The sequence below is a fragment of the Elaeis guineensis genome, chromosome 13 (assembly GCF_000442705.2).
Source record: "Elaeis guineensis isolate ETL-2024a chromosome 13, EG11, whole genome shotgun sequence".
Classification (NCBI taxonomy): Eukaryota; Viridiplantae; Streptophyta; class Magnoliopsida; order Arecales; family Arecaceae; genus Elaeis; species Elaeis guineensis.
Window position 1 is genome coordinate 63959017 of NC_026005.2, and position 27258 is coordinate 63986274.

Genomic DNA, 27258 nt, shown 5'->3' on the forward strand with positions numbered 1-27258 from the left:
TTGGGTGGTGATTATTGAAGCATTTATTAACTGCATTAATGTTTTAAATGACAAGAACCGTAGCATTCTGGCCAAATTAATGAAACGGATGCAACTAAAGCAACTTAAAGATTAGAAGAGACTTTATCTCTGTTTATTTACGACTGGAAGTTAATTAGCCAAGTTGCTTATACAATATTTGTGTATATACGTGATCCGAGCAGTGGTTCGATGATTTTGCAGGAAATGTTAATTTATATTGCCAACGTGTCTTTTAAAATTTGGAAAAGAAAGCTTAATTAAGTGGCCTTCTATCAAAATTTGTAAAACTTTTACTTTGAAACATAAAAATTGATGAAATAAATATTATAATGACCTGACCATACTATCAGGAAATTTTCAAATCTCATGCTTTGCACCGATAGCTCCATTATACTAGGTTATTCCAACACTTTATCTAGATTGCGTTTGGTGCATCGTCAGATAATTTTAGAAGATAATGTAGATTATTTTTAAGATAGATTATTATCATTAAATTATCAATAATATTGATATTTGGTATGATAATAAAATTATCGATAATGTAAAATTAAAATTTTAAAATAACTCCAATAATTTTGTCCTGATACTCTTTTTTTTTTTGATAAGAAATAACAGGAGTGATGTGGATGTGGTAATGACATGAAAAAGTAACGGATCGAGAGATGTGGAAACCACAAGCAGTATGAGGGTGGGGAGGGGGCGGAAGCATTTGGAGCTGTGGGAGTGGTGGGGACGGACATAGAGGAGCCATGGAGGAGGTTGGTGGGATATAGGGACAGAGGAGCCGTAGGCAGACAAAGAGAGATAGAAGAACCATGGGTTGGGGGCGCACGTGGAGAGGGGGTTGGGAGGAAAGGAGAGGACTGGGCAATGGATTTTGTGTAATTTTTTTGAAAGATAATTTTATGCAAAATTTTTATTGCAAGATTGCCAAAGAAATGATAATTTAAATAGCCATACCTTCTCAAGACAATCCAAATTGTCTCATGAGAGACAATCTGGATTGCTAAGATAATCTGAATTATCATCCAAAAAGCATACCAAACGTAATAATATAGATTATCATATTAAATTACCAGCAATCTGAATAGATTGCCAGCTACCAAATGCAACCTTAAGTCACAGGTTTTTATCTCAACTAATATTTCTATTAATACCATACATGTTCCTATATGCTACATGATAAATCTTGGGCACTAAAATCTCAGCCAAAATTGATTTAGAAATTTCAAAAAATTGAGTGATAGTAAATAAACATATTGGCTAATATTTTTAATAATTTAATTTTTATATAAAAATCTAATTATTATATTTTTGAAGTTATTGCCTCAAGGTTCATAATTTTGGATTTGCCATAAAACCTTGATTATCTCTAAAATGATCATGATCTTTTTTTTTTTAAATAAAAATGTATATTTTTTTTTGGTAAACAAGACGAAAATATCAATTCTAAAACCACGTGAGGCACCCCTGTTCGTGCCATACAGCTAATGATCAATCTGGTAATGAGTGTGGCGATAGGAGGGAATGACAGGAAAGTTGAACCAAAGATCTCAAAAGAAAAAAATGGATTCTCCTGCCACGTGTCCTCCCGTGGGACAAGCACTCCGGCCCACGACATCGAATGTACGGATCAAATGGCGGCATTCTCTGACGTCAATTACCCCGCCGGTGAAAATCTCACATCTTGCCAGCCAAAGAAGTTTCCACTCTCTGTCTCTCCTTCTCTGACTCCCAACCCAGCCATGTCTCCACCCCCACGCCTCCCATTCTCTCTCTAATCTCTCGACCGAATCCCGAAGCCATGAGGCCGAGACCTCGGATCCAATTCTTGGCCTCACTCTTCCTCCTCTTCTCCACCGTCCGTTCCTCATCCAGCGACCAGGGAAGCCGCAGAGTCCTCCACGAGCCCCTCTTCCCCATCCAGTGGACCCCTCCCCCTCCCCCTCCCGAATTCTCCGACCCTCCCCCTGCCCCCTCCGGCCCCTTCTTCCCCGACTCCCCCGTCGCCGGCCAAACCCCGACTGCCGCCAATGTCTCCACCCCATCCCCGCCCTCCGTCGCCCACTCCACCGCCACCAAAAACATCGCCATCGTCATCTCCGCCTCCATCGCCGCGTTGGCGATCCTCTTCTGCTCCGGCTTCCTCCTCTACCGCCGCCGAATCAGACGCCCGCGGGATTCCTTCAAGCTAATGGCCGGCGAAGATGGCAGTGCCCGCCGGCTCAGAAACCCGGGCCATCCAGCCGCCCCCGCCGCTGCGTCGGAGTTTTTGTACCTCGGGACGATGGAGCCGGCGAGCCGGCGGGTGAGTGGCGAGCTGAATGGCTCGCCGTATCGGAAGCTGAGCTCGGAGCGGGTGGTGGAGGTGCACCACCCGAGCCCCGAGCTGCAGCCGCTGCCGCCGCTCGCCGGGCCGCCACCGCTGCCGCCGCCGCAGTCGCGGCGGGGGATGGTTCCTCCGCCGGTGGGGTCCTCCGACGATGAGACGTTCTACACGCCGCACCGGTCGGTGGCGTCGATGACTAGTGGGAGTCCGAGTTCTCCGGTGTCGCGGCGGAGCCTCCCAAGCGTCGGCAGCGGCGGGAAAGAGGTGATGGTGGTGACGGTGGACTCTGCTCCTCCCCGGTCCTGGAGAACTTCGCCAAGAAGGAAGCTTTCTGGTGGTTCGGCATCCGAAGTCAAACAAATGATACCACCAATTACACGACCACCACCGCCACCGACGCCACCTCCTCCTCCTCCCCAACCGCCACCGCCGCCGCCGCCGCCTCCTCCTCCGAAAACAGAAAAGATTGCCCCTCAGCCACCACCACGGCCGCCTCCACAAGCTGTGGGGAGAAACAAACCGTCTTCAGAGGCTCCTGCTGCGCCACAGCCAGCTGAACTATCTCAGAGGCGTCGGTTGTTGAAGCCTCTTCCACCCGAAGGTGCTCGGATTAACATACCGGTTCCTGTTTCCAAATTTAGCAATGGAGATGGCTGCTCTTCGTCACAGCCAGTTGATCGAACCGGGGACGATATGGAGGGTGACACGAAGCCAAGGTTGAAGCCTCTGCATTGGGACAGAGTTAGGGCGAGTTCGGATCGGCCCATGGTCTGGGACCAATTGAAATCAAGCACATTCCAGTAAAGACTACAACTTTCCCTTAACAATGCCATTTTTATGTTCTTTTATTGTTTTGTATGTAACCAAGTTCAATGGTCTCTGTTCTGTTTGTGTTTTCTTTTCGTCAGATTGAATGAGGATATGATTGAGACCCTCTTCGTAAATACTGCTACTACTCCGACCCCCAAAGACAATAACAGAAGACCAGTTCTTCCGCTCTTCAAGCAGGAGAACAGAGTGTTAGACCCAAAGAAGTCGCAGAACATAGCAATACTTCTGAGGGCATTGAATGTGACACGGGAGGAGGTATCTGAAGCGCTTTTAGATGGTGAGGCTCTGATTCTTCAATGTCCTGTTCATCTACTGCTATTCTTTGCTTTTCCGATTGTATTATTTTCTTCATAAAAATGAAATAGGTTAGAAGAATTTTATATCTAATCTTCCATGTTGATTAGTAATTGTTTTCTCTTCTTCACTGATAAATGGAGATAGGTTGTCCGATGTGTTTTATTTCAGAATTGTATCTTATGTTCACTGTCTTTGGTGGGAAGTTATTTTCATATCCAGGGGACTTGGAATATATTTGTTTGTCATATAGTTCCTTTGGCATAAAATATCACTTTTAGTACATTCAAGCTAGAGCTAGTAGTTGGCCATTGAAGAAGATTTCTAATGCATAAAGTTGGGCAGAATCCAGCAACAGTTAGAAACATGAAGGTCTCGGACAGCACTATAGTTGAAAAAGTTAGTCATTTGTTTTGTTTAATAAGATTAGGCAATTGGTCTGAGCAAGGATTTTCTGTTAATTCAATTGCTCCATTTGAGGAGAATGCAAAAAAGAACTTGTTCTCAAAGTCTAGACTCATGGATGAAAGCCAAAAGCTGCTTTTAATTTCAACCTAAATTTCCAGATGTTAATGTTTAAAGTTTAAACCACTTCAAACCATTTTCATATGGCGCATTTCCATTTGTGAGATATCATCAGTTCACTGTTCCCTAAAGATACTACAGTTCATCCTACAGTTTAAGAGTCTCTGGCCAGGTAAACAAGTCAGCTTCTTTCATAGATGTTTGAGGTTATAAATGATAGCTTTCCAAATACCCTCTTGACTAGCTTTAAAATTGTCTTTACAATCAATAGTTTGGTGCCCATGTTAATTCATAGAGGTTTAAGGGGATTAATGATAGCTTTGCAAATACCTTCTTGACTACCTTTAAAATTGTCTTTACAATCAGTAGATTGGTGCCAATGTTAATATTTTTGAAAGACCAGTGCCAACAATGAGATTGTTTCGCAAGAACATTTACTCTTTTTGTTTGCTCTCCCTCAATGGTTCTCCAAATTGCTCCATCAATTATTCTGAGTTTGGAAAGATATCAGAGTGCAGATGGATTTTTTTTCTGAATTTTACCCATAAAGGTTTTGCATATAATGAAGCTACACTTAAGAATTGCTTATCAGTACAAGTGGCACAATGATCTTTTAGAACATCATCAGCCAGAAACACTTTTCATGCTCTCATGTAGCATAACGTCTCCTTTTAGCAAGTCTGGAATACGATATCCTGTAATTTTGTAATGGATTTGCAGCATAATCTAGGTCAAAAGGAACTGATATAACCGTTAAATAATTTAATCATGTAACAAAGGAGATGAAAAAATTCAATGATTTCCCTATCAAAAGGGAATAAATTCGTTTGTTTAATTCTTTGAGCTGCTTATTACGTTTAGTTGATTACAACTTACTGTAATTTTCTAGGATAAGAAACACATTGTCAAAATGAAATAGAAACATAAACAGCAAACATGTTATGCTGATGGGTTTAAAATTTCTTTCAGTTGGCAATTGCTTAATTAGTGGCAAAGAAACACCTTTGTCCTTGGATTTGAGTCTGTACCCATCTCCAATTAAATTCTGAAGATATTATGAGCTGCTATGAAAAGGAAATAAGCTAGACAAAACTTGCATTTAATTCGAAGGGTTGTCTTGTACCTTCCACTCTTAGTTTGTCTCCTAGATAATTATTTTGAGTGAGAAAATTCTAGAAAGATGACAAATCATCTCTTTTTTGTTCTTACAGGGATGCCTGAGAATAATTTTGGCGATGGGTTGTGTATACAATGTCATTAAAGATGTAACGGATGTTCTGCAAGTGTCGGATGCCTTCTGAGCAGAGCTAGGGGTCTAGGTTTAGTCATCAAGGCATGATCCTTGATTGATGAAGAACATAAAGAGAAGAGCATGGCCACTGGTTCGAATTATATGCTAATAGTTCAAGCAATAGATTTCTTTTTTTAAAGACATCAAAATGGTCCAAATATGGTTTTAATCCTTCAGACTCCTGAATGCATGGAGTCATGATGCATACGAATCCATTAACCTTTAATGCATAAAGGTACTCTGGACCAAGAGTTAGTACTCATGCTGATTGCTGGCTACTATGGCATTCTAACATTCAGTGTCATGCTATGCCAGTCATATACCTGATAATATAGTAGGGATTTATACCATCCCAAGTAAATGCATGCCAGCTTGGCATTGACTGTGGGGATATGCACAATATAAAGGCACAAATCTCTGTATTTTGCTCATAACTCTATGGCATTTCTATGCAATTATATGATATGTACAATGTACCAATACGGTAACTTCCCCTCATTGGCACAGACCAATACAGACTGGTATCCGTAATGTATAGGTACATACTTTTGTGTTGTGCTTATTCTTGGCCAGCATGGTACAAACCAAGGTTCGCCATTTTGGTATCATATGCTGTACCTGTAAAATCCTATTATAGTATTAGTATGCAGTTCGGTACGGTACGATAGTGTCGGTATGGGGCTGTACGGTATATCAATATGATACGATACACTTTGTATCATCCAGTACAGAGTGGTATAGCAAACTATGGTACATACCATACAATATGGTCCGATAAAAAATAACATTAAATCTTTGGTTTGAACTAACCAACATATTGTGTACGTAGCCTAAGATGTGAATGGTACAAATCATTTCATTTAGGCACTACCTCTGTGCATATTGTACAATATAGTCCAATTTATGTTGCTATTTCAAACATTGCCATTTTTGTTCTGTGGCTAAATGATTTTTGGGCAATTAAGGTACATACCTTTTATGAATCATAGCATTCTTTTTTAACAATTCCACTTTCATTTTGACCCTTGTCTAGTCTCTATATCATCAAGATGATTTTATCATAAAGAGAAATACAATTGGATATTTCTATATTGTATTAGCATTCACACAATTTTTGATCCGCCATAAGTGTGAAAGAGGAAGGGGGCATAGAGATGTTGTATTATCAATATATTATAAATTTACATAATTGTTTGAGCTATGCATTGAAAACCCAAATGTCTTAATGATATGCACCTTCAAAAGAAGGTGATCTATGAAATCAAGCCTGAGCCAAGGTTTGACTTTTTGACTGCAATCTAGTTGAAACAAATCAACTAACTCAGCTTTGGTAAATTTAGGCTGCAACTAACTAGTTATGTTTTTGTAGGTTTCGACCACATTTTGCAAACTAACCAAAACTTGCTATGGATGCTACGTTTCTTCATTATATTGGTATATGGTGACATTACGAGTATCTCATTTTTAAGCATATTTGGATGATAAATTTATCCTTGGAGAAGTATTTCCTAAAATTAAGGTTTTCATCTCAACCAAGATCTCGGCCAAGATATTTATGCGTATCAATATCGAACAGTTACTAATACAAAATCTACAAAACATTGATATATATCATTTGAGCGGTATAGACCAATAGATCCTAAAATACTAGCTATTACAATATGAATACATTAGCTAATATTCAGTATTTGCTGTACCATCCGATATGGGGCATACCTTACCATACCAGTACGTCGTATCAGTCCTTACCACATACCCACATTGTAAAAGGATGGAACCCATACAAGTTTCGGTACCGAGATGGCAAACCTTGCCGATATTTCTAAACTCCATTAGATCATTTTAGGAGTTTCTTTCTTGTTCCAATTCCCCTTTGACCAAAGAAGCATGGATCAAGTAAGGAATATAGAGTCAGCAATCTCCATGATTTACTGTGAATAAAATGGATTAGTTGGATGTGATTGGACTTGATGGCAGTGTACTTAGCATAAAGCACAGAGGTTCTTGCAAAGAGGCCAATGACTTCCTCATGAGGACCACAAAAGAGCAGTCCTAGAAGCAAAGTTTGTGCCATCTCTCAGACCAGTTATTGGAAGGGCAACTTTTGATGACGAGCATATCTCTTTCATTACCTATTTCCTATGTCGTAACTAGTATGCTTCTCTGTGATGCCCGGCATCAGAACTGATTTCTGCCCCACCTTCAATGCTTTCTTTTCCAAATAGGGTCTTTAATCTTGCCCATGTTTGAAAAATCAATTGTATAATGGTATGTACTATGGTATATACCATGCCATATTGTCCCATCTTAGCAAAACATGTGGATAATGGGTGTACCATATTATGTATTGTATTGAAACATAACCCTTACGAACTTATATATCATATTTCAAGCCAAGCTTTGTTGTTTCAGTATCGGATCTTATACTGGTACCATACTAGTATAGTGTTGGTATGCCCAGTACTGGGGTTGGTTCCAGGTATACAAGACTCTCTAGGCCCTCATATCGAGTCTCAGTTTAGTGCTGGTATTGTTTGGTACATCTGGTATGGAATGGTATGTACTGGTATGATGAACCTTGTTTCAAACCTTGATCTCATTAAATGCCATCCTGAATGTGAACAATGGTTGCATATGCACTCGCCCATATATAATGGATTAGTTGGGTCTCATTGCTCTTTATGGTGGCACACTTAGCAGAAGGCATAGAGGTTCCTGCAAAAGGCCCATGAGATAGGTCTTTGCTTCCTCAAGGTGGGCAGCAAAAGTGGAGTCCTGAAAGCAAAGTATGCTCATGTTTTCCTCCATGTCCCAGACAAGTTGCTAGAAGGACACCTTCTGAACAAGGAACATATCTTCTGCATTGCCTCTATCATAGGTTAGAATTGGTGATGCTTCTTTATGGTGCCCATCATCAAAGCGGATTTCACCTGGCTTTCAATGCAATCTATTCCATGTGGGGTCTTTAATATTGTTTTAGATCTAAAAAACCAAATGTATAATGATATCTATTGTCTTGTATACCATGTCACGTTATCCCATCTCAGCAAATTGTTAGTAGATAATGGGTATACCATGTTATGTTATTGTACTACTACATAACCCTTACACATTTGTATAGTTTTGAACCTTGATCTCATAAAATGCCATCCTAGATGGGAATTGTGGTTTCTTACATATACAAAGAGAGAGAGTGGCAAAGATAGGAAGAATTTTTTAAGAAAAGAAAATGAAATCTAGTAACGCATTTTTATTTGTAAAATGGTCATTAATTATGTTTTTTTTTTTTTCAAGTCATGTGATATTAAAATGCTGTATATGAGGAAGCAAATGCACCCACATATATGGTCGATTGATTGTGCTGCATTGCTTATATGCAGTCAATATATACAGTCATACTGCATATAGGATGAGAAGGTAGTCCACTAAGCTTGATGCAATAGTATGTGTAGTCTGTTTGGCACTTTGGGGCCAGATGCAAACAAAAACTCTCATATGGGCCTATGCGGATGAAGTAGGTTCAAGTTGATAGTTAGACGGGCCTGATGTGGACATTAATTATATAGTTATGCCAATTATCTTATATATTAGATATTAAATGCTAAGCAGCGTCATAATTATTAGTTCTTATGATTATTTAGCAAAAAAATAGTATTAACGTTATTGTTGCTTTTGTTGTGTCTAATATATTTTATTTATTTTAAATAGTTAAAAATGGGAACAGTACATTCTCCTGCATATGCAGCATGCATAGTGCGTATGCACTATACAATCCCTTGACCTCTTGCATACTGCAGCTGCATCTTAAAATATCTGATATACTAATTTCTTATGGTTCAGAGATCCTAGATTTATCATGCTTATTTTTATTTTTTCCAAATCTAATATCCACCTTGACAAAATGATATTTCCTTCCATCTTAATACTGGTCACCATTGAGATAAATATAAGAACCAAGAGAAAGGTAGCTTTCTCTAGATATTAGGGACTTGTTTGGGTCTTTGAGAGATCTTTTAAAGCACAAAATGTGGTTCTTGCAGTAGATGAATACCTACTTGTGATTTATTTCATAGTTAGTTATAAGTTAGATGTTAGTATTTGATATAATGGTAATGCATTATCAAGTTCACATTCATATATAGTCTTATATTACTACGAAAGGAAAACCAACATGGGATCCATTGAAATGTCATCGTGAAGGACGTCTTGGAGATTTCTTATCCAATGGATGACTGAACCCTTAAATTCCCTTGAAAAACCAACCATCATAGTCGCCAACAACTATCAGCATGGTTTCATGGTACCTCACTCCTAAGGGCTTTCCCTTCCGGAGGTTCAGTGTTCAAATTCTAGGTATTGCTATGATAAAAAAAAAAACAGTAGTACTGAAAGAATTTTCCAGACACCGGCCAGTGGACAATAATGAAATTCAGGCAATTCTTAATCAAGGCTACATTGACGATTATCTAGTATTTGTTCTTCATGAAGATGATTCTCACATTGTAATGATCATCATTAGTATCTATTCTTGTAAATTATCTAGCATTACTGTTTTTAAAATTTAGACAAGGAGCAATAGACTACTACCTTTGTAAACAATGTTGGTCGTATCTCTGTTTGCAAACTGTTTGTCCTAGTGTGATATTCTGCAATTTTCATTTATAAATCACACAAGAATCCATATATCAGTGGTAGAGTAATTCTAATTGTTACCTCTTACAGGTAATCCTGAATGCTTAGGTGCTGAGCTTTTGGAGACTTTGGTCAAGATGGCTCCCACAAAGGAGGAAGAACTAAAACTCCGAGACTACAATGGTGACATATCAAAACTTGGTTCAGCAGAGCGCTTTCTAAAGGCGGTGCTAGATATACCTTTTGCCTTCAAAAGAGTTGATGCAATGCTATACAGGGCCAATTTTGAGACAGAAGTCCATTACCTGAGGAAATCTTTTGAAACTCTGGAGGTAAAAAAGAATTCCTTAATGCTGCACCATTCTTCCCCACTAGAGTGTGTTTACAAGTTAATTCGAGGTTAAAACATAGCAGGCAATATGACATAAAACCTCTTCCAATTAACTGTCCACATGTATAGTCTTGTTATCAACACTTATCACCTCTAATTAAAACTAGTAGATGGTGCATCATATACCTTAATGTATTTTGAGTGTAGGATAGCTATATGAACTACATCACATTGGACAGCATGAATCATGTTTAAGAAAACAGATCAAAATCTAATCATATTGCTAGTTCAGAGGTTTATAAGCAACAAGATCAGAGCTTTTCTGAATATAAATTTGTACACTTGCAATTGTAATCTTATTAGCTTTCTTCACAAAAGAAAAGAAGAAGGCATACTACTCCATGCATCAGTCAACTAAAATTTTCTCAAACATGCTTCAGGCAGCCTGTGAAGATCTAAAAAGCAGTAGGCTATTCTTAAAGCTCCTGGAAGCTGTATTGAGGACCGGAAACCGGATGAATGTGGGAACCAACCGAGGTGATGCAACAGCCTTTAAGCTTGATACTCTTCTAAAGCTTGCAGATGTGAAAGGGACAGATGGGAAGACAACACTACTCCATTTTGTTGTCCAAGAGATCATCCGGTCAGAAGGATCAGGTTCAGAACCAGCAGTGGAAAATCCTCCTAACAATGCCAGGGAGGAGCAATTCAAGAAACAAGGCTTGAAAGTGGTTGCTGGGCTGAGCAATGAGCTTGGGAATGTTAAGAAGGCAGCGGGGATGGACTCGGATGTGCTGAGCAGTTACGTCTCGAAGCTAGAGAAGGGGCTTGAGAAGATAAGGTCAGTCTTGCAGCTCGAGAGGTCATGCACCCAAGGTAAGAAGTTTTTTGAGACAATGAAGGTGTTTCTTAAGGAAGCAGAAGAGGAGATGGAACGGGTTAAGGCTGAGGAGAAGCGGGCGTTAGGCCTGGTAAAAGAGATTACTGAGTACTTCCATGGGGATGCAGCAAAGGAGGAAGCCCACCCTCTTAGGATATTCATGGTTGTGAGAGACTTCCTTTCAGTACTAGATAACGTCTGCAAGGAAGTGGGTCGAATGCATGAGAGGACAATGATGGGGTCTGCCCGATCTTTCCGCATCTCTGCAAATGCTTCTCTGCCGGTTCTTCATAGGTATGAAGCCCGGCGAGATGAAAATTCAGATGATGATAGTTCATCATCATAGAACAAATGAGGAATACAACTAGACCACACAAATCAAATTTTTGAAGAAGGTGGTTGCATGCCTTTGAAGAAGATGATTTAACTGGATGTGAGGAAAAACAAATCAAGTTTTTGAAATTGGCAGGTTCATATCTGTACAAAAGGAAAATAATAAGCAATTCCACGGTAGTGGAAGGCATACATTTGTTCATCACAGATCTGAGGTATAGCATAAGGGGAGAGTATCCAGGAAACATAAAATTTGCATGGAGAATAGGAAGCATGAGCAGTCTACCATGTAAAAGTTATAGTTACAATTTTTTTTTTTTCCTATTTCTTGTAATTCTTTTCTACTTGGTGTGTCCTGAAAAGGAAACTAAGAATGAACTGCCTGAGCTTTTTGAATTTGAGAGCTGACAGGTGTGGTGCAGATAGTTATCTGTAATACTTTGCTTCAAAATCTTTAATCTTGCAGTACCACATATTGGTGTTAAAAGAGAAGCTTATGAATCAGAATGGAGATCAAGGAAAAAAGCTAGTACATTTATAGGATCCTAGAGATTTCTTTGGTATTGACCAGCATTAAGTTTACAGAACATAAAACAAACCATAAGTAGTAAAAGTGGATCAAATGGATTGACTTGATATATTTGGTTCCTTGCATCTTGACTGATCTATGTTTGATCTAACTAGATTTCAGCTTGGCATTAATTGCCAAAGCAAGATTTTAACTCATACGGAGGCAGGTAGCTTTTCTAGGCAGTCCCCAACTGCCAATACAGAAATAAAGCATTTAGGCACATATACGAATATCCTTTTGTCTGTCAAGATTTTATAGAGGAGGCTTCAACAAACCATGGTTACTTTTTTTTTTTTTTTTGGATGAATTCGGAGGTTGAAAAATCAGTCACGAACCAATTTATTAATGCAGAATTAAAACCGAGTACACAGGAGGACTGCTAAAAAGACTGTGCCAAAGGGAGCAGAAAACGCAAGCAAAGGGTAACAGATACAGTGGCACGGGTATTACAGGTAATTTCTGAAAGAAACAGGCCCGAGCAGGGTTGCAGCCTGCCAACACGAAACAGAATCTGCAATTCAGGCATCTAAAAGGTTGTCTATTCCGCTGATCTTATAGAGAATGCTCCCAAATGCACCTATCCGAACCGAGCATGGACCAGTCAAAGAACAGTTGCAGAGCCTTACGCCCAACCGATTTCACTATGCCACTCTTGAGAAGGAATATCCTTGAGTTTCTCTCAAGCCAGCATGACCAAGAGACGGCGGCTATTAGCATTAGAACAGATTGTAGAGCATTTTTTCTGAAGTTTCTGAATCTTCAGTCCATGCAAAGGCCTTCAAAGGAGCTGTGGGAGGGCAGAACACCTAGCAAAAGGCAAATGGATTTCCAAATAGCATAGAAGAAGGGACAATCTGAGAACTGATGATCAACCAATTCAACTAAATGTTGACAGAGTACGCAACCACCCAGGTTACTTTTGTCCATCTACTAATAGAAGGTTTCATGCATTATCGTTGTCTGTTCTGTTCTAACAGAGGATGTGATAAAGAGAAAATAGCTCTTGTACTTTTCAAGAAGGAATCTAATAAAGAACAATGTTGTTTCATCTTTCATTCTAGTCATTTCACCCAAAAACCTCAGAAAACATTGCATGAAGATATTAGAGTAGCCATGCAATGTCAGGTGGCAACAGTCCTATATACACAAAACTACCACTCTCCGACATTCCATGCTAGTCTCCTGTTTAGCCTTCTAGCTCAAAAGCTGACACTAGAGATCAATAACTTAGGTGGTGTTTGGTATCATTGTGGTTTTTGATTTTTTATTTTTTTTTTAAAAAAATAATAAACATATTTGGTTGGGAGTAATGTTTTCCGATTAATGTAACATTAAAAAAAAAAAAAAAAAAAACATCCTACCTGTTTCCCTAAATGCTAAGAAGTGGTTTTAGGATTTTAGGGTTTTTTTTTTCGTGCTCAAGGGCATCCTTTCTTCTTCCTCTCAAATACCTCTCTTTTCTCCTCCTTCCCCACATTCTCTCTCTCACTCACGCTCTTCTCGGAGAACACAGATTGGATTGGAATAGGATCAGGAGGAGCACAGACACATTCTCTCTCTCTCTCGTTCTTTGCTTTTGCTTGAGTTGTAGTGGCTGTTCATCTTTCTTTCCTCTGCCATTCTTCTCGTCATCTCTATTACTTTGCATCTATCTTATTACTATCAAAAGCTGCTGCCGGTGTCAATCACCGATAGTCCATAGTCACTAACAGTGTTGCCGGTGCTAATCACCAATAGTCCATTCTCATGAAACTTCTATTTTTCTTATTCTTACATTATTATGGTTGTGGGTAGGATTAGTGACAAGCACCCACATTGTCTTCATCCATAAAAGAAAGGGGATATAGGAAACATATAATGCACAAATATGTTAAAAAAGCACTAGAGGACCCTTTGGTCCAAATATTTATGTTTATGTTAATTTGTGATAGGGTGTTACTGTATTATGTTTACTAAATCCAAAAATTTTGTGATATTGAATATTGATTGTTCAAACCTTTTGGGTTTTGCGACTCCTTACTACCTTCTTAGTTCTTACAAATCACTTGTGGCTCTCCTTCGTTTTCTTATCAATAGGTTGATTTTATTTTTATGTATAATTTGGATAGATGGCAACGGTAAGCCAAGAAGTTGATGATGATAAAGTCCTTGAAGTTAATGAAACTGGGGGAGTTTGGCCTAAACTTATTGAATTATTTTTCGGATGTTTAATGGAAGAGGAAGTTAAGAAAGAAAATAGACAAACGACCATTTTTTCTAAAAATGCATAGAAAACTATTAAAGAGGAGTTAAAAATGAAATTTGGAAAAGACTATATACATAACCAATTGAAAAATAAGTTTAATTCACTTCGGAGTAGATGAAAGGGTTTTATTAAGCTATTGAGTGAAACTGGAATTAGATACAATCCAACAACATTTCAAATTACAGCTATTGAAGAAGTGTGGAAGAAGTTGTATAAGGTATGCATTAACTTAATACTATATTCACTATATGTAATCTATTAGGTTTAGCTAGTTTACTATCTAAATCATTTTTTGTTATATTGTAGGTGCATAAGCAAGTAAGAAGATAAAGGATGCAAACATTATGATAAGTTGTGCACCATTTATGGTGATACTACTACAACTGGAGCTAATGCTCAGGCTTCTACCAAAAGTCCTTCCATTACTGAGGAATCAAATAATAATGATGAAGGATCTAAGAATTCAAATGAAGATGAAGTAGATACCGATACAAGTAAGAAAGCTAAGACTTCAATTGTTCAAGAACTAGTCATTGAAAAATGAGAGATCAAGTTCAATTTGCAATGGCTAATGCTTTGACTCTAATAGGGGAGAACTCTAAAAAGAAAATAGAGTTGTTGAAAAAAAGAATGAATAGTCCTACATCTTTTACTTCAAATAATGAAAGTGGAGATATTTCTGGATCTCAATCTAGGCAAGATAAAGAGAATATTGTTGCTTGTATGAATGCACTCAATGAGCTTGAAGGAATAGATGGAGTGTCTTATGCAAAAGCAACCAAATATACACATGATGATCCTTTATGGAGAAGTATGTTCCTTCACATCGGAAGAAAGAAAGAAGGATTGGGTGCTCAATATTTGAGAATGCAAACTTTTTAGTTTGAGAATGTCTTTCTTATTATCTTTTGTTGTGGAATTTTTAGACACTTTGTCTAATTGATCTTATGTCTAATGTTTTGAACACATTTATTGGGATCTTATGTATTGGATATTTTTGTTATAATCTTTCATGAGAATGTGAATTTTTGTTATTCTAATTATGTTTATTTTTATGATTATAAATTATTTTTTCTATTTTATTTGTTTATAGGTCTAATTTGAAGAGATTGAGATATGGATTTAGAAGAATTTTTATCAGATTCTGATAATGAAATTGAGCAATTGGTTACTATTTATGCTAGTGAAGAGTATAGTGAACTATGTAAGAAAACACCTCGACCACAAAGAATTTCAAAGTTAATGGGACATGAGTAGGTGGTTGAAGTATTAAATGGTCATCCCATGATATGCTATCAATTATTTCGAATGGAACCACCATGTTTTATCCAATTTGCGAGGAGTAAAAATGAAGAGGTAAGATAAAAGCTTCAAAATTTATTTCAATTCAAGAACTAGTGGTAATTTTTTTATTTATTATCACTCAAAATGAGCGACATCGAGTTATTGGAGATCAATTTCAACATTCTATCGAAACAACCTCCAAATATTTTAAGAGAGTTCTATATATCATCTGCTCACTTGCTAAGGATATCATTGTTCCTCCCTCATTTGATGAAACTCTTCCAAAAATAAGAAACAATCCAAAATACTATCCATTTTTCAAGGTATTTTTTTTTACTCACTCATTTATATTATATCAAATTACTATAATATAATAAAACTCAACCAATATTGTTATAATTTTTTTTCAAATGGTAGAAATGTGTAGGGGCTATTTATGGTACTCATATTTCTGCACGTGTTCCAGCTGATAAGCAAATTCCATATAGAGAAAAGAAGATTACAACCACTCAAAACATAATATGTGTATGTTCATTTGATATGCGATTTATATTTGTTATGACGATTGGGAAGGAACTGCAAATGATTCTAAATTTTTTTTAGAAACTGTAACTAATCCAGAAAATAATTTTTTGATGCCTGCTCAAGGAAAATATTATGCGATTGATTCTGGTTGCACCAACATGCCTGAATTTCTTACACCATATCGTGGAAAGCGTTATCACTTACATGATTATTGACAAGGATGGAATCCACAAGATCCCAAGGAAATATTTAACTATAGACATTCATCATTACATAATATCATTGAACGGTGTTTCGGTGTATTGAAAGCTCGTTTTGCTATTCTTGAAGCAATGCATGCATATGACTTAAAGAAACAAAAATATATAGCTCTTGCTTGTTGTGCTATTCGTAACTTTATTAGAATGTATTCACGTGGAGATCCTTTGTTAGAATGTATGAAAATGTTGAGCTCGAAGACAACCATAGGAATGATGGAGCAAGCACTTCTGATCGAGTTAGTGTTAATGTTAATCCAAGCCAACTTTATAAAATGGCTAATGTTCGAGATCGCATCGCAAAATAATTATGGGATAGTTATAATAGGCATTAATTTCATAGTTGTGCTTGTACATTCATATTTTTCTTGTATTTTTGTTGGATTCGATCACACTCATATTTTCTAGTATTTCATCGTTGAATTTAGATTCTAAACTGATGTATTTTTAATTTTTTACACTTTATAATTCAAGATGCATGTATTTCTATTTTATTCATTTTCCAAAAATAACAGTAATTGGTGTAGTTGGTTTTTAAACAAATTTGAAAAAACACATTACAAAAACACAGAAACAGTTTTTGGTTTTTTTAAAAATAGAAAACTAAAGACAGGAAATGGTACCAAATGTCACCTTAGAAGAATTGGTTAAAAATCAAAAGGAAACAAGATATGGATAATTTTAATCAAAATAACTTAACCAGCTCATAAGCTCATGCAGTCTAGATAATCAAATTGTCCAGAAACCACATGATCTTAAATATGTTGTGAAATTTATAATGAGACGAAGCGAGTAGAAAGAAACATACAAAGAATTAGAGGGAAGATGGAAGGGAAAAAAGATAGGAAGAATGTTTGGAAGGGAGAGGGTGCAGCATTCCTAAATTAAAGGTAATTTGGGATGTAGTTCCCAAAGTTTTCACTCAATACTGAAAGAACTTTATAGTTACACCTCGAGCTAAATATTGGAGATCGATTGTCACACATATAATCTAATCTTATCTGTTAAGTAAAATCCCGAAACCACATTTACCATTATCTTATCTGATACAAAGTTGAACCACTTGCTGTGATAGGAACAACTGAGGAAGCTTCACGTTGCTCTCCTAATCATCGATGTCGAGTAGACGTGCAAGGCAGGTGAGAAAGAGAGTAGAAGAGTATGTAGATGGGTCACAGATGAATTGAAGGAAATTTTAAGACACCTTTCCTTAAAAGCCAATAAGGGTGTTTTAGCAATTAATAAGACTAACCTAATTATATTTTTATAGAGATGCATGGGATTGATGTTCTTTAGACCAAAAGAGGGACTAAGTTGATATTCCAGGGACAATGAGGAAACATCATCAAAATCCCTTATAATTATTATCTAATCAAATCTCTCTTTGTCCTCGAGAGGATGCTACAGTTGCATGCTCATGAAATCTATCTCTATGATGCTTCAATTGTATTTTTACCTCATTTACCTTCCCAAGCTGTCGGTCTGGTAGGGTTCTTTAGAGTAAAATAATTTTGTTATAATGGCCATTTAGTCTCTGGCTTTCCGTTTTGTACGGATAACTTTGAAAAAACTAAAATAAAAACAAAAACAAAAACAAAAGCAACACCAACCACGCCCTTGGTCGTTTAGCAGCCAAATCAGTGTCGTTATATAATGGCCATTATTAGCCACTATAAGGGGAAATATAGTGAGTCATTACTTGACACTATTAGTCGTTATATGACGAGTCATATGACCACATAATAGTCATTATAACGGTCATAAATTTTAAAAATTGCAAGACCAAATAAAAGTAACACGCCTTCGCGTTCCTTTAGTTGGCGCTTTCTCACCCCACGGTGACATTTAGATAGAGCTATGTTCCTAAAGTGATCTCATCTCTTTTGTGAGAACAAAGGTTTTCAAGCAATATGCTGCATGGGTACCCAATTTAAATTTATAAATGTGCCCTCAAAATGAAATAAAAATAAAAATATTCTAAGCCTCCGAAATTCAATTTCTATTCTTCCTTAGCATTCAAATCTCCTTTCAATTCTGATCACAAATCAATGCTTCAAGGAATATGACCATTTCGATTCCTATCCCAATTCATTCTGATTTTAATTTCAATTACGAATCAAATATATCTTTAATATTTTTATGAATAATTTTAACCATCTCATTCATCTATATTACAACGTGAACTCTCTGAACCAGAGCTTATTCCACTTTAACCCATGCATCATGACAACACCTCGCATGAAAGGATCTGCCTTTATTCCACATCATTACCTCTATATAAATAAGATGCCTATCTCTTAACATGCTAGGAGCATTTTCTTTTTGCTTGCACGATGCTGATGCGGTCCTGCGTCGAATCTTGGGATCCAATGAAGAACAGAAGCACGCAGCCAGACCTTTTTGAAAGGTTTGAACCTAGCTAGGCAGGCTACATTACACAGTGGCAAGTACAGTATGCAATGCAGCACCCACTGCACCTGAGTATTGAGGTAAATGGGACGAAGGCTAGATGCACGTCACAATGACACTGAGCTGATGGCTATGTGTTTCAGATACGAGACTTGAGATAAAATTTTTATAATCAGATCGATCATGAAAGAAATTATGATCGAATTATCATCATCTATCACGTAAGGATGGATGGCCGCACGTGCGTAATACTAAAAAAAAGAAGAATAGATAAATCTAGAGATATTTGAACAGTTTAGATAAACACCATATAACCGTCTTTTTTTTATGGATGTCTCGATATATACACATGGTAGACGATGACGATCTGACTATAAATTTTTCATAATCGATCCGACTATAAAAATTTTTTTCTGATACTTGGCTAGAGTCAGCAATACCCAGCTTCCAACGTTAATTACCAAATCATTCGTGCCTGCTACCAGCATCATCTTGGCAAACCATTCAAACCAGCTGCTTCTTTTTGGCTATAAATGACCGCTGGACATAGCATTGAAACATCAAATATTTTACCACACATTCTTCCTGTGGAAGGGCTTGGAGATCAGTTGGCAAAGAGACAAACGTCAGATTTTTTATTTTAAATTTTGGCATGAAAATGTAACATCTGCACCACCAATTTCTTCTCTTATAAATACTATTGCATGATTGAATCCATTTAGGAGATTACGTTACTCATCACTTCTACAGTTGCCAATGAAAAAAAGTTAAAAAAAGGCATAAGGTACTTTGCACCGTTAGAGGCAACCTATGCTAAGCATGTCACACCCCAAATTCAACATCTGGATCGGATACATGATGGCTGCATACTTTTTAGAGCAAGCCCTAAAGAATATGCAAGGCTCAAAATAATTCATTACCACCTCAACATCCATAATATCTAATTTCAATCATAATTAGTAAAATTTATATAATTACAAATTAAATTCCTTCAATTCTCTGATGAGATATCAATGACACTCTATCTATACATCCCCCACTTGCAAATCCATATCATAGTCAACCATGAGCATTCTGTAACTCTGAGAAAAAAAAGAGAAATGAATGGGTGTGAGCTTTACAGCTCAATAAGAATTCCACATATCATACTAATATAATAATATAATCTGAAAATAAGGATAAGCAATAAAACATAAAATCTCATGTTTAATATTCAGAATACCGTAAACATCCATAAATTATATGTCTTGTCGAAAGAGATGCATCATCATATATTAACGGGTGAAATACTTTTATTCAGTATTAGTTTCATGTCTTGTCTTCTATTTCTCTTTCATAATCACATGATCTTTAACCTTTTTCTTTTTGACTTTGGACTAATCAAGACTATGCCTCAGTCTCTATCCGATCAAATTTTTACTCATAAGCCCTTCAAAGCTGTCCCAAGCATGAGCTCCTGGCCAGCTGTCCCACGTATAAAAACCCATAGGGGGTTGTCCCAGGCATAAGCTTCTGGTGAGCTGTCCCAGGCATGAGCTCCTGACCGGCTGATCTATATATAAGTCCGTGGGGGCTGTCTTAGACATAAGCTTCTGGCAGGCTGTTCCACATGACAAGACTAGTCTAAACCATATTTTTTTTTCTTTTTATGAAATTATAATGCTTTGACTTTATTAATCAATTTTAATTTACAGTGTACAAGGCCAATGGTAAAATAGCATATATATTGATGATCATGTATAAGGATTCTTATCTTTATCGATAACCGATTTAAATACAAAAATTGATGAGCTTCTCAATCCACGAATCCGAAATCAAGATATTTTGCTCGATATCTTTTTGTACAATAATTACATCTCTACATGATCAGAGTTAAACATAAAAATTATGTATAATTAAGGATAGAAAAATTATAAAAATATCCTAAAGTCACAAGTTTAGGATATCTTCTAGGATCAACTAATCGGTATTAATTACGTAGGTATCTAGACCCTCCACTGATCCATAAAATTTTTTAGAAAGAGAAAATCATGAAGAGAGATAAAATTTTAGAGAGAGAAAGTAGAGAGAGAAAGTGGAGAGAATCTTCGTATCCTTCAAAAGAGGCAATCATGATTGAAATCATCAGAGATCATATCAAGATGACTCAATATGGATTAACTATGATCAAATGCTATAAATTTTGAATAAGGGATGGGCTGGGATCCAACCTACTATACGAATTCAAAGTGATTTTAGGTTATCTTATTTTCATCTCAAGTTTATCCTAGAGTCTGTGATGCAGTTAGAGATAAAAAGAGAGAGTAAAAAGATCCTAGAGAGAGAAAGAGAGAGAGGAGAGAGAAAATCTTTTTCTCTCTCCTTTTTTTTCTTTTCCTTTTCTTTTCTTCTTCGTCTTCTTTCTTTTCTTCTTTCTTTCTTCTTCTTTGGCCAAACGGGAGAGGACCAGAGTGACATTGCTCGTGGTCTGATGGGCTGTGGTGGCACAGTCGGTGGTCCGACAGCGATGATCGATAGCGATGGAGCTAGAGATGGCCGGCAGCAAGGTTCGATCAGTGGAAATATTAGAAAAATCAAAAAAATAGGAGACCATCCGTTGTTCTTATATTTTATCCGATCATTAGCCGATCAGCGGCAGCCATGACCTTCGAAGAAGAAAGTTAAGAAGGTGGGGGTCATGACCCATGGGTACAGTAGCATAGGCGGCGGCGCTAGTGGCCGAAAAAGGGAGAAAGAGGACTCGTTCACAATAGAGAAAATAGGAGTTCTTCTTTTTGTGGATTTTTTGTCAAATTCGATGGCGACGGTAGCACCCAAAGCCATGAAAAGAAAGGAAAGAAGGAGAGGAAGAAGGGTCAGTGTTTATCTTGGGCTTCAGCAGTGTTGTCGGCTTCAATTTCCGACAAGCATGAGTACGAGAGGCCACAGCTTCAATGGGAGAAACCAAGGAGAAAGGAGAGAGAAAAAGGCCAGCAGTCATCGTGGGTTGCTTAGGAGGGGGAGAGGGAGTCTTATAAAGTAGAGGGGAAGCCAAATCTCCTATGGATTCGATTTCTCCTCTGATGATTTTGGGTGGAAGAAGACTCCCCGCGAGAGTCTTCTTCGTTTGCTTCCTCTCTTTTTTTTTTTCAAAAGTGGGCTTCAAAAATTTGGGCTTGGTCCAGGGCCCAAATGGGCTAGGTTATTACATTCTCTCCCTTTAAAATAATTTCATCCTCAAAATTAACTTTGCTTGATCAATAACTTTAAAAGAACATCAATTATGCCATCTTCGAACTTTTAATAGTCTGCCTTACATAGTACTTGTTTCACAAGATTTTGATATAACAAAATTAGGTGAGATCTCAAATTTATTTTTTTCATGTTGGTTTCTTAATTTTTTTTTTCAAACAAACAATAACATTTTGATTAGGTATTAAAATATCTAATTCTTTGTCCATTATATTGGTTGATTAACTCATTACCTTTAATAGAAACCAAAAATAGTCTAAATATCAAACACTCCTCATAATTACAGTTTTCTTTCTTTTTTTGACCTTCCAACAAATTTAACAATTGGACTTTCTTAAGAAAATCTCAACCTACTACATCAGTTCGAGTAATAATATTAAATCTCAAAAAATAATATCTGTGTCAAGACATTCTAGGTTTGAACTAACAAAAGAACTATCAAGCTGTCAACAATAAACTTGAGATGTCTAGGGTCTTTCTTGGCATTATCTACAATGAAATAACCTACTGATAAAAATTATCCGACTATGATCAGATTAAATCAAAATCTGTAGCATCCTTTCATTATCAATAAAATTCTTTCTTATTTACAACTAATATATTTTATAATATCTTTTGATTTAAAGGATTAATATTTCTAATCAATTTAAACCACCACGCTTTTGCTGTGTATTTTGATCTCAACTTGTCAAATTATATAAGTTTATTAAAGATAAGAATATCCTTGTATGTTAGATAAATCAAAGATAGATCTAATTTTTAAATTTTATATAAAATTTAGAGCAAAATTTTAAGTTTTTTTATCGTTACTATCCCTTGGGCATAGCACATCAAAATTAAATCTTGATCTATTTTTTTATATTTGAAATCATTGCATAAGCTTCATCACTCCTCAAGAATCCAATATGTCTAGAATTAATTAAAGTTAATCTTAAATTTATCTTACAATTATTTAGATAATTTCAAAATAAATCTTTCTTTTTCAAAGAATTAACTTTCACTCGAACAAACTAAAAGAACTCAAATCAACTTCTTTGTAAGTAGAATCAATTTGATTATTTCTTATAGAGCTCTCTTCATCACAATCCTTAATATTAATCGATCAATCCAGGCAAAATCTTATCCCTTATGTGTTAAGACTTATATAAGTTATTCAAAATTTAATACTAGCAAGATATCTTAGATCAGCTCAGAAATCTGAACTTTAACTTGAATAAGTAATACACTCTACTATCCTCAACAATCATAAAAAAAAATTAAAGAATCTAATCCAAAGATGGTAATATGAATTATTAAAGATTTCATCATAACATGTATATCATACTCTAACAAAACTAATTTTCTTATTCAATTTAACAATAATATCAGAATAACTTAGATCCACTTAGAAAAATAATCTTTTGACTTAAAATTTAATGTAACTTAAAAAATCAAGAAATCATATCCAAATATGATATTTTGAATAACCAAAGATTTTACCAAGATGTGTATCTCATATTTTCATAACAAAATCCAAGTATATTTTTCATCTAAATTTGAGTTTCATATATGATCATTTATAGGTTCAATGCTCAAAAATATTTCTCTCTCATATGATACAATTCCTTCTTAGATCATACCCTAATTAACTTTCTTTTAATAAGTTCAAAATTTATAATGCTCAGACAATTATCATCGAAATCAGAAAAATTATCATGATCTCCATCCATATAAGTTTGACATTCTAAAATCATCGAGTATACCCAACATAATATATCAGTACCCCCCACTTTCTTTCAGGATCAAGTCTTCTCATACTCAAGTCAACCTTACTAATTAAAATCTAAAATATAACTCATCAATTTTATTATGGACATCATATACCATTTATACATAAATTTTTTCATAGTATCTATTGATTCAAAGTTCAAATATTGAATCTTTTCTTTTATGTCTATCATATTCTTTATGATCACAATCAAAGTTCAAATATCACTAAAGCCACAATCCCGAATAATTATAACCTTAAGCTCAAGTACCACTTAAGTTATATTTCCTAGTGATCATAACCTAAACTCTAATAACATTCAATCACATTCTTAATGATCAAAACCTTAAACTCTGATATTATCTATCATACTCTATTGATCATAATCTAAAAATTTTAATATCGCTTATGTCATCATCTCTAATGATCTTAAACCTGAGCTTTGGTACCATTCTGTCATATCCTGATCACCTGTATCATAGTTTCCAAATGATCATAACCTAAGCTCTAAGCTCTGATACCATTCTGTCACACCTATTGATCATACACAAAGTTTTGATATCGCTTCACAGTCTCTAATGATCTTAAACCTAAGCTCTAATACCACTCTATCACTCCTCGAACCCAATATCCGGATCGGATACGTGATGGCCGTACACTTCTTAAAGCAAGCCCTAAAGAATATGCAAGACTCAAAATAATTCATTACCATCTCAACATCCATAATGTCTAATTTCAACCATAATTAGTAAAACTTATATGATTATAAATTAAATACCTTTAATCCTCTGATCAGGTATCAATGACACTCTATCTATGCATCCGTCTACTTACAAATCCATACCATAGCCAACCATGAGTATCCTGTAACTCTAAGAAGAGAAAAAAAATAGAGGAGTGTGAGCTTTACAGCTCAGTAAGATTCTCACATATCACACCAGTATAATAATATAATCTGAAAATAAGGATAAGTAATAAAATATAAAATCTCATGTTCAATATTCAAAATACTGTAAACATCTATAAATTATATGTCTTGTCGAAAGAGATGCATCATTATATGTTAATGGGTGAAATACTTTTATTCAGCATTAGTTTCATGTCTTATCTTCTATTTTTCTTTCATAATCATATAATTTTTAACTTTTTTCTTTCTAGTCTTAGACTAACCAAGACTATGCCTCAGTCTCTATCCGATCAAATTTTCACTCATAAGTCCTTCAAAACTGTCTCAAGCATGAGCTCCTAGCTGGCTGTCCCACGTATGAAAGTCTGTGGGGGGCTGTCCCAGGCATAAGCACCTAGCAGGCTGTCCCATGCATGAGCTCCTGACCGACTGATTCACGTATAAGCCTGTAGAGGCTGTCCCAAGTATAAGCTCCTAGCTGGCTATTCTACATGACAAGACTAGTCCAAACAATATCTTTTTTTTTCATAAAATTATAATGCTTTAACTTTATTAATCAATTTCAATTTGCAGTGTACAAGGCTATGGTAAAATAGCATATATATTGATGATCATATACAGAGATTCTTACCTTTATCTGTGATCGATTTAAATATAAAAATTGATGAGCTCTTCAATCTACGAATCCGAAATCAAGATGTTTTGCTCAATATCTTCTTGTACAACAATTACATCTCTGTATGATCAGGGTTAAATATAAAAATCATATATAGTTAAGAATAGAAAAATTATGAAAATATCTTAAAGTCACAGGTTTATGACATCTTCTAGGATCAATCAATCGATCTTGATTACATAGATATCTAGACCCTCCACTGATCCATAAAATTTTTTAGAAAGAGAAAATCATGAAGAGAGATAAAATTTTAGAGAGAGAAAGTAGAGAGAAAAAATAAAGAGAATCTTCGTATCCTCTAGAAGAGACAATCATGATTGAGATCATCAGAGATTATATCAAGGTGACTCAATATAAATTAACTATGATCAAATGCTATAAATTTTGAATAAGGGATGGGCTGGGATTCAACCTACTGTACGAATTTCGAAGTGATTTCAGATCATCTTACGTTCATCTTAAGTTTGTCCTAGGTCCATGATGCAGTTAGAAATAGAAAGAGAAAGAATAGAAAGACTCTAAAGAGAGAAGGAGAAAGAGAGGAGGGAGAAAATTCTTTTCTCTCTCTCTTTTTTTTCTTTTTCTTTTTCTGTTCCTTTTCTTTTCTTCTTCTTCTTTCTTTTTTTTTTCTTTCTTCTTCTTTGGCCAAACGGGAGAGGACCAGAGGGATGTTGCCCATGGTCCGACAGATTGCGGCGGCACGATCGATAGTCTGGCAGCAGTGCACGACGGCGATGGAGCTAGATATGACCGATGGCGAGGTTTGGCCAGCAAAAAAAATAGAAAAATCAAAAAAATAGGGGACCATCCCTTTTTCTTGTATTTTCTTCGATCGTTGGTTGATCACCGATGGCCATGACCTTCGGAAAAGAAAGTTAAGGAGGTGGGGGTCATGACCCATGGGTGCGGTACCATAGGCGGCAATACTGGTGGTCGAAAAAGGGAAGAAGAAAGCTCGTTCAAAATAGAGAAAATAGGGGTTTTTCTTTTTGTGGATTTTTTGATAAATTCGATGGCTGACGGCGACACCCAAAGCCACATGAAGAAAGGGAAGAAGGAGAGGAAAAAGGGTCGGTGTTTACCTCGGGCTTCAGCAGCGTTGTCGGCTCCAATTTCCGGCAAGCATGAGTATGGGAGGCCACAGCTTCAATGGAAGAAACCAAGGAGAAATGAGAGGGAGAAAAGCCGGTAGTCATCGTGGGTTGCTTAGGAGGGAGAGAGGGAGTCTTATAGAGTGGAGGGGAGACCTAATCCCCCCCAGGATTTGACTTCTTATCTGGTGATTTTGGGTGGAAGAAAACTATCAGCAGGAGTCTTCTTTGTTTGCTTCCTCTCTCTTTTTTTTTTTTTTTTCAAAAGTAGGTTTCAAAAATTTGGGCTTGATCCAGGACTCAAATGAGCTTGGTTATTACACAGCAGCATAAACAAATTGAAATAATACAATAACGCTGCATTCGCAAGTTCTTAATTTCTCATTGATGATTCTGTCTGTTTAACTAATTCAAAATTTTGAGATCACATAAGTTGCTTGGTTGTTAAATTAAGAAAGATCTGAATAGAAAGATGCAAGAAAGAGATGGAGAAATCATTAAGTGAAAATTTTCAGTTCCCTAATATCAGATATGTTTGTGTCTTGTACGAGGAAAAGGAAGTTTGGATTTTCACGTCACAACATAATATGAATTTTTAAAATCATTATCTTAATTTCAAAAAACATATAGAATCACAAAACGTCGTGACCTGCAGTACATCTGCACAAACCCTTAAAGGTACGATAGCCGAGCTTCAGTATGCAGCAAGAGCAGCATTTCACAAAATTCATGCACAGCCACACAACCCCCATCAGATCCAAAATTCTGCTGAGTCAAACCAAGTTCATCCACATTTATATAATGTTTTGTAGAACCAACAATATCCATTAAAGCCTACTTGACATTAA

At 36.3% G+C, this 27258-nt stretch overlaps 1 protein-coding gene and 1 pseudogene across 1 annotated transcript; one reads left to right on the forward strand and one right to left on the reverse strand.

Annotated features, from left to right (window-relative positions):
• Positions 1 to 1708: 1708 nt before the first annotated feature.
• On the forward strand, positions 1709 to 11875 carry LOC105060707 (formin-like protein 8). The gene is made up of 4 exons (XM_010944516.4): positions 1709 to 3150; positions 3259 to 3458; positions 10014 to 10255; positions 10695 to 11875. Exons 1-4 carry the CDS (start codon positions 1826 to 1828, stop codon positions 11478 to 11480), a joined length of 2553 nt encoding a protein of 850 aa, XP_010942818.3. The 5' UTR covers positions 1709 to 1825; the 3' UTR covers positions 11481 to 11875.
• Positions 11876 to 12213: 338 nt separating this feature from the next.
• Positions 12214 to 27258, reverse strand: part of LOC105060726 (uncharacterized) — a 32344-nt pseudogene continuing 17299 nt past the window's right edge.